Source organism: Cicer arietinum, chromosome 3, assembly GCF_000331145.2.
Source record: "Cicer arietinum cultivar CDC Frontier isolate Library 1 chromosome 3, Cicar.CDCFrontier_v2.0, whole genome shotgun sequence".
Lineage (NCBI taxonomy): Eukaryota > Viridiplantae > Streptophyta > Magnoliopsida > Fabales > Fabaceae > Cicer > Cicer arietinum.
Genome location: NC_021162.2, coordinates 8,526,900 through 8,536,298, shown reverse-complemented (window position 1 = coordinate 8,536,298; position 9,399 = coordinate 8,526,900). Strand labels below are relative to the sequence as shown.

Here is a 9,399-nt window from a genome sequence, read left to right as displayed (position 1 = left end):
TCCTCATCATCTCCACCATTAAGGGAATTGAGATCAGGTTAACTCTAAACATCTTGGCTTCCATCCTTCAACTGCCTACAGAAGGACCTGGACCTTTTGTTTTTGGAAATCAATGGTACTCAGCTTTGAATCTAAAGAGACTGAGGTCCTCTCTGAATTGTTTCTAGAAGGATCCACCTGCTACCTCTCCACATATCTCAAACGCCTTCCAAAGGTCTTCAACAGCATGAACCAACATACTCATTATAACAATGGAGAAGTAATATGAATTTAAAAATCGAAAGAAAAAAAAAAAGAGAGATATTCATTATAACAATGGAGAAGTAATATGAATTTAAAAATAAAAGCAAATTCATAGAAATTGATCCATAAAGTAGATAAACATGAAAGCATAAGTTGCCTTTCAAAAGCACATAGATAGTTGAGCCAAAAGATACATACAGACCAATGACTTAGAAGCTCAGTTAGACTACCTAGTAGTCTAGTACCAAGGCTAAGACCAGTTCAATAAAAATAAATAAATAAATAAATAAGTTAACTAAAATTCGACAAACAGGGGGACAATTGGTTCTACATAACTTTTTTCTTTTTCCAAAAACTCATATGGGACCAACAACTTATTGGTTTAGTCTAATTAATTAGTTTAAGATCGTGTTTGAATGAACTTGTTGTATGTTCAAATTCAAATTTTCAAAATACTTCTGAGATGCTTTTTATTACCAATAAAATACTCAAAAATTAACCAACACCAAATCATCACATACTTCAAATTTACATAACAGATTGTGAATCAAGAGAGGATCAAACATAAATGAAAATGATACCAAAACTCAACCTCATTTTTATTAAATTCATTAACAATTCTATGAACCACATCCTCATTTTTATTAAATTCATTAACAATTCTATGAATTAACAATTCTATGAACCACATGCTCCGCAAATAAAAGAGAATCTCCCAACTCAACCCTAGATAAACAATCATCATATAGAGGAATCAAGATAAAATATAATCACCATAAATTGTTAAGACTCTTCATTATTGTCGTAGTTTAAAATTTTGAGGGTTGACTTAAATTTATTATTGTGCTTGACAAGAGTGTGATTTTGCTCTTACATATTTCTAGATATGATAGAGAAATCAAAGTTACGTAGTTCTTGGATAAAAAATTGCGGGTGTGTCGATTGATTTTTTAAAAAAAGTTGTTGTTTGTTGATAAAAAAAAAGTTTTTTTGATGAAAGAAAATGAGTTTTTAATTTGAATAATTATTCTAAATTGCGAGTTTTAAGACTATTAAGTTATACAATTCATGTCTCAAAAAGTCAAAGATAAAAAAATTGTCTCATCTAATTAATCTGTTTAAGAATAATTTTATTACTTTTGTTTATAAAAAATGAGTTTCAAAACCACCAAGTTGTACAACTTGTGTATTAACAATTCAAAGATTAAAACAAAGTCACATATAATCAATCAAATTTAAAAGTTGATTCCAGATTAATTTATTTATAAAAACGAGTTTTAAAACTATCAAGTTGTACAACTTGTACCTGGACAACTCAAAAATTAAAAAGATGTAACATCTAATTACCCTTTATTAAAATATTTATTTTTATTTTTATAAGATTTGATATTTGTTAGAAGTTGATTATACTTAATATTTTAAAAATAAATGGGTTAAACCTATTAAAGAAAAAAAAATGTTGAAAATACGTAGTTAAAACAAAAAACAGTCGGGTCTTGGAGCCCATACTTCCTCTAAGTATAACTAATATATATATATATATATATATATATATATATATATAAACAATGTAATTCATAATTCTAGATAGGGGTGAGGGCAGCTGTAGAAAAAAAAGAGTTGCAAGGTGCAGATGTTGGTCGTGCGGCACCCAAAGAGATGGTCGTGGTTCTGACGGAGCCGGCCACTTAGACCTCATCTTCCTCTTTTTGCTTTTCTTTACTTGTTTGTTTTCTTTTGGTTTTTCTTAATTTTTCATAGATACTTTCATTTTTATTCATTTTTGTTTTTTGCTTTACAATTTCTAAGCATGACAACAAGGTTTGAAAACCATGAGCATATTTTTTTATTTGTATGTAATAGTAAAAAGAAATTATGTATTTATAGAACATTAATATTAAAGAGATTTAGAATATCATCTAGCAAAAAGAAATTATGCATATAGAACATTAATATTAAAGAGATTTAAAATATCACTAGTTCAAATGTGTTTGTATCTTTTGTTTTCTTTTTCCTTTATCATGTTGTTTCTCTTCTACTTCTCACACTCTTTGCTTCTTAATTTTGTTTTTTTTTTATCCTTAGCCATTAAAACACCCAAAAAAAAACCTCCTCCACAACTCTAATTTAAGTTTTCTATTTATACTAAAAATTAAATTAAAATTTAGGTTTTCAATTTATACTAAAAATTAGATTAAAATTTATTGCTAGCTGATAAAGCCAAACCTTAGGAAAATGGTATCTCAACAACGATAAAAATAATTTTACAAAATGTAATTTTTTATTTAAAGTAAAATTATGAATTTGAACGAGAAGAAGATAAATATGGGCAAACCAATGGACTTGGTAAATGGAATGCTTATAGGAAGTTTAAAATTTGATAGTCAACACAAAATTAAATTGGTAATGCGAAAACAAGTAAATTGGTAATACAAATTAATGCGAAAACAAATAAACAAACGTGAAAGCATGTACTATGTAACAACAACTTATGCAATTTTTGGTGTGTTTTTTTTTTTCTTTTTGTTTGATTTGCAATCAATAAACTACTCAAATGATCAACATGGATGAAATATAATTGTTGCCAGATTGGTTATTGGTGCATAGATCAATAAGAATGAAAATGATTGTTTTTTGTTTGGTTACCGGTGCATATATTGACGTGTGAATGTAGATGATCGTCTTTAGGTTGGTTATTAATGCGTAGATCAACAAGAATGTAAAATTATCGTCTTCGAATTAGTTACTGATGTGTAGATCGACAAGAATATAAATGGTCGTCATCAAATTGATTAGCATTGCGTAGAACGACAGAATTGAAAATGATCGTCTTCGGATTGGTTATGGATGCGTAGATCGACAAAAATTAAAATTGATCGTCATCGAATGGTTACCAAAGCATAGATCGATAAAATAAAAATAATGGTCTTTAGATTGGTTATCGATGTGTAGATTGACATGAATGTAAATTTATCATCTTTGGATTGGTTAGCGAGGTGTAGATTGACATGTGTATATTGGTCATGTTCGAATTGGTTATCAATGCGTAGATCGACGTAAATGTAGATGATCGTCTCCAGATTAGTTACTGATGTGTAGATCAACAAGAACGAATGAATTTACAAAAGACCGTAAGAAAGGCACAAGTATAGTTCTTAATTTGAATAGAGAAATATGTTCTTGAGCGTCATTAAAACATAAAAATGGACAATGCATTAAATGAGATAATTGAACTTAAATGAAATATCAGTGTAAGATCTATCATTCATGCATGCCATGTATTATAAGCAAGCTTTTGTTCATGTCTTTATGTTTCGTAGGATTTTAGACGTCTCAATACTCCATGAGGAACACCACTTTCACATAATGACACCTTGTACATATTTGAGATTTTTTTCAAAGGCAAAGTATTGAAACAAAGTTCATAATTTAAAATGATTAATTTTCCTCCTTCTTATACACTCATATATCTTAAGATTTATTGAGTTTCCCATATGTGTTTTCCAAACATCAAAATATATTTTTATTCATATTTTCACACATTTCAAATTTAACCATTCATTGTCATAAAGTCCATTTTCAAGCACTAAAACATTCAACGATAAAATGTATTAATTCTTAAAGAGGTGTAATGCATACACAAAATGTCAACACACGATATTGTATTGCCATATTTGCATAATGTAATGTAAACAAAATACAATGGGAATAAGAAATAAAACACCATGTATCAGTTGACAATGTTAGGATGTTTGTGTTTAGCATTACTTTGAAGAATAAAAAATGTTAGACATTCTTGTAATTTAGAAATCCCATTGCTCAGCTTCCAAGAATAAAAATTGGCCCAGTTTGAGCCATCTCAACTTTGTAAACCTTGAACTTCTTATATTTTTTTTCATCCCTAACTTTTGTCTGGACCGCCTAAGAATAATAACTGCCCCAACTTGAAACACTTGATTCTTTTGTTATCCCTAACTTTTGCATGAACCGTTCTTCCAAGTTTTCAATCCATTGGGATGCTCTAATTTTTGCCTAGGTATGGTTTTTATGTTTTCAACCTAGTGAACTGATTTCTCAACCATTTGTTTTCTATTCAAGCATAACATCTTTTGAACGCATTTGAATTTACTGGGAGTAAAACTTCCTCGCCATCCATCTTTGTGAGTATTAGAGCTCCCCTAGAGAAAGACTTCTTCAAAACATTTGGTCCCTCATAGTTCATGATCCATTTTCCAAGAGAATCCTTTTGAATTGGCATTATCTTCTTTAACACTAAGTCCCTTTCTTGAAAATATCGAGGACAAACTTTTTTCTTGTAAGCCTTTTTAAGTCTCTTTTGATATAGTTGACTATAAAATAGAGCTATCATCCTTTTTCTTCTATGAGATTCAATGGGTCAAATCGTGATTGAACCAACTCTAACTCTTGCAGTTTTGTTTCCATCAAGACTTTGATCGAGAGAATTTCAACTTCACTCCATATACTAATGTTAAAGGAATTGTCTCCGTTGAGGTGCAAATGGAGGTTCTATAACCATGTAAAGCAAAGGGAAGCATTTCATGTCAATCTTTATATGTCTCTACCATCTTTTGGATGATTTTCTTATTTGTTTCCTCTATAGCCCCATTCATCTTTGAAACTATCACACAACTCCTTCAACATTTTGTTATTCAGATTGGTCATATTTATAAGTAATAATCTTATTTGGCAAGCCATATCGACAAATCAATTCTCTTTTGATGAATCTAACAACCACACTTCTCGTCACATTGGCATAAGAAACGACTTCAATCCATTTTGTGAAATAATCAACAGCTATTAGAATAAACATCCACTCCCAAAATTGAGAATGGTTATGGTGACGTCAAGAAATTCGCAGAGGTTGGGGTATATATACTTTATCAGCATAGACTTGATATTTACGACATTTCTTCACATATTTAAAACAATCAGACTCCATGGTCAACCAATAGTAGTCAGCCCATTCGCATGTGTTCCAAAAGAACCTTCATAAACCTCTTGAATGATTTCCTTTACTTTACTTTTATCAACACATCTGAGAAGCACCATATCATGATTCCTCTTATAAAGGACATCACCATTTAAGAAGAAATTCATTGACAACCTCCTTATAATCTTTTTTTCATTCTCTAAAATGCCCATTGGATACTTTTTTTTCCTAACATAGGATTTGATATCATGAAACCATTGTTTGCCGCCATGCTCTCCTTCTATTCCTAGACAATATATTGGTTTATCTGGTTTTTTAATTTTTATGATTGGTATATTGTTTATGCCATATTGTTTGTGCAGTCAAAATACAACCTAATGATAAATATAGTCAAATGGTTCTCTAGAGAAATCAACATGGCTCCAATCCATGCTCTAATGTGTTAGAATCGCCATTAAAGACCAACATGATTTTCAAAAATGTACTTGATTAAGTCCATTTTAGGCACCAACAAGGTTGTATGGCATAGCATGTGTTGTCTCAAGCAACGAGTAGTCTATGTTAATACACAACATGTTTGTTCTAGCAATGAATACCTTGTTTCACAACTTGTGAACTTCTTGCTCAAATAATAAATGGTGTGCTCCTTTTTACCAGGTTCATTATGTTGCCCTAGTACACAACCCATCAACTCATCAAGTATTGTTAAGTACATAATAAGCGACTTTCCAAGAACATGAGGCACCAAAATTGGAGGTTTTTAACAAGTACTGTTTAATCTTCTCAAAAGCCATATGAAAATTCTCATTCCATTCGACTTTTTGGTGTTTACACAACAATTTGAAAATTTCTTCACGTGTTGTAGTGAGATGTGATATGAACCTAGCAATGTAATTTAATCTACCAAATAATCAACAAACTTCTTTTTATGCGCGATGAGTTGTCATTTCTTGTATTGTTTGTATTTTCTCCGGATCTACTTCAATCTCTTTATGGCTAACAATAAGTCCAAATAACTTGTCTGATCTCACACCAAAAGTGCATTTAGATCGGTTTAATCAAAGTTTGCACTTCCTTAATCGTGTGAATAGCTTCTAAAGGTTAACTACATGGTCTTCTTCGGTTATATACTTTGCAATCATATCGTCTATGTAAACCTCAATCTTCTTATGAATCATGTCATGGGACAAAGTCACCATCACCCTCTGGTAAGTTTCTGAATGGTATTACTTTATAGCAAAAAGTTCCCCATTGTGTGATAAGTGTGGTTTTCTCCATATCCTTAAGAGACATCTTGATTTGATTGTATTTTTAGAAACCAAACATAAAGGAGAATAATGAATATTAAGTAGTGTTATCCACCAAGATATCGATATGATACAATTGGAAGTCATATTTAGGACTAGCTCGATTCAAGTCCCGATAATTAACACACATTCGAACATTCCCATCATTCGAACATTCATTTTAATATTAAATAGCACAACCCAAAAAAACAAAAATATAATATAATATAAAATGAATGATATTTATCGCCATTTAATTATGTCCATAATTACTTATATTAAATAGAATTATTATTATTAAATGAAATAAACACAACTAATAATTAGTGAAAGGAAAATAGTTGACCAATAGAGACCGTGAATCAAACATTACCAAAACCAAACAAATCATGCTTTTTTTCAAAAGCACAACCAACAGATAAGAAACATATTTCTAACTCTACAACACACATCAAAAACTAATCTCAAACAAAACACTATCCACACGTTTTAAACTTTATATCCTCAATGGGAAGCACCGCCTCCATTCCATAGACCAATGAGAAAGGAGTTGCCTCTGTTGAGGTGCGAACATAAGTTCTATAGCCATATAATGCAAAAGGAAGCATTTCATGCCAATCATTATATGTCTCTACCATCTTTTGTATGATTTTCTTGATATTCTTATTTGCTGCTTCTACAGCCCCATTCATTTTTGGGCGATATGGTGAAGAATTATGGTGTTGAATTTTGAAACTATCACACAACTCCTTCATCATTTTGTTATTCAGATTGGTCGTGTTATCAGTGATAATCTTATTTGGTAAGCCATACCGACAAATTAATTCTCTTTTGATGAATTTAATAACCACGCTCCTCGTCAGATTGGCGTAAGAAGTGGCTTCAACCCATTTTGTGAAATAATCAATAGCTACTAGAATAAACTGGTGCCCATTTGAAACCTTTGGCTCGATGTGTCCAATAGCATCCATCCCCACACTGAAAATGGCCATGGTGATGTTAAAAAATTTAAAGAGGTGGGTGGTACATGTACTTTATCAGCATAGATTTGACATTTATGATATTTCTTTACGTAACTAAAACAATCGAACTCCATGGTCAACCAATTGTAGATAGTTCTTAAGACTTTTCTTGCCATTGCGTGCCCATTTGCATGAATTCCGAAAGAACCTTCGTGAATCTTTTGGATAATTTTCACCGCTTTCGCTATATCCACACATTTGAGGAGAACCATATCATAATTTCTCTTATAAAGCACATCGCCATTTAAGAAGGAGTTCATTGACAACCTCCTTAAAACCCTTTTGTCGTTCTCTGAAATACCCAATGGATATCCTTTATTCTTAACATATGATTTGATATCGTAAAACCATGTATTGCCGTCAAACTCTTCTTCACTTGATAAGCAGTATGCAGGTTTATGTCTTTGTTGAATTTTTATGACCAGCACGTCCTGACCAATGCTTATTTTGAACATTGACGTCAATGTGGCCAAGGCGTCAGCTAATTGGTTTTCTTCTCGAGGGATATGGTGAAGAGTAATCTTCTCAAAGTGTTCTATCAATTCTTTGATATGGGTGTGATACATAATCAATTTGGAAACTCGCGTTTCCCACTCTCCTATCGTCTGATGGATGACCAACAATGAGTCTCCATATACCTCAAGAAATTTTAACTTTGATTCAATAGTTGCTTTAATGCCCATAACACATGCCTCATATTTCGCAATATTGTTTGTGCAATCAAAACACAACCTAGTTGTAAATGGAGTGAATTGGTTCTCTAGGGAAATCAAAATGGCCCCAACTACATGCCCTAACGCGTTAGAAGCACCAACGTCCATTTTTTGTTATCATATGATTTAGTCTCTTCAAATAAACTCATTATGCCTTCATCGGGGAATTCACACTGCATTGATCGATAATCTTCTACAGGTTGATGGGCCAAATACTCTGCTAGTGCTCTTCCTTTGATAGCTTTTAGTGTAACTTAGACCATACCGTATTCTGATAACAACATCTGTCAACGGGAAATCCTTCCAGTAAGAGCAGGTTTCTTAAAGATGTACTTAATTGGGTCTATTTTAGACACCAGCCAAGTTGTGTGAGATAACATGTATTGCCTCAACCGACGAGCAAGCCATGTCAATGCACAACATGTTCGTTCAACCAGTGAATACCTTATTTCACAATTGGTGAACTTTTTGCTCAAATAATAAATAGCATGTTCTTTCCTGTCAGATTCGTCATGTTGCCCCAGTACACAATCCATTGACTCGTCAAGTATTGTTAAGTACATAATAAGCAGTTTCCCAGGAACATGAGGCACTAAGATTAGAGGTTTTGATAAGTATTGCTTAATCTTTTCGAAAGTCTTTTGACAATTCTTGTTCCATTCAACCTTTTGATCTTTGCGCAACAATTTGAAAATTAGCTCACATGTAGCGGTGAGATGCGATATGAACCTTACAATGTAATTCAATCTACCTAAAAAGCCACGAAACTCTTTTTCCGTGCGCGGAGCCGACATTTCTTGTATTGCTCTTACTTTATCTAGATCCACTTTTATCCCTTTTTGACTAACGATAAACCCAAGTAGCTTGCTTGACCTTACACCAAAAGTGCATTTTGCAGGGTTTAAACGGAGTATGAACTTCCTTAGTCACACAAACAACTTTTGAAGGTTAACAACATGGTTTTCTTCGGTCCGAGATTTTGCAATCATACTGTCCACGTAAACCTCGATTTCCTTATGCATCATGTTATGAAACAAAGTTACCATTGCCCTTTGATATGTTGCCCCATCATTCTTCAATCCAAATGACACCACTTTATAACAGAAAGTCCCCCATTGTGTGATGAATGTAGTTTTTTCCATATCTTCGAGAGCCATCTTGATTTGATTATACCCTGAAAAACC

At 32.2% G+C, this 9,399-nt stretch overlaps 1 protein-coding gene across 1 annotated transcript; it reads right to left on the bottom strand.

Moving 5' to 3' along the window:
* Positions 1-5,205: 5,205 nt before the first annotated feature.
* Positions 5,206-8,323, bottom strand: LOC140919647 (uncharacterized). Its single transcript, XM_073366249.1, has 3 exons — positions 8,141-8,323; positions 7,651-7,726; positions 5,206-5,480 (listed from the first exon to the last, which is right to left on the bottom strand). The coding sequence occupies exons 1-3, from the start codon at positions 8,321-8,323 to the stop codon at positions 5,206-5,208; spliced, it is 534 nt and encodes a 177-aa protein (XP_073222350.1).
* Between the last annotated feature and the right edge of the window lie 1,076 nt (positions 8,324-9,399).

Excerpts from the sequence above, each read along its gene's own strand:
- LOC140919647 (XM_073366249.1), bottom strand. The coding sequence starts at position 8,323 with ATGGACGTTGGTGCTTCTAACGCGTTAGGGCATGTAGTTGGGGCCATT. Across the intron at positions 7,727-8,140 it reads CAAAGTTAAAATTTCTTGAG|AGAAATTATGATATGGTTCT; the intron begins GTATATGGAGAC and ends GTGCTTTATAAG. Across the intron at positions 5,481-7,650 it reads TATCCAAAAGATTCACGAAG|GAATAGAAGGAGAGCATGGC; the intron begins GTTCTTTCGGAA and ends TATATTGTCTAG.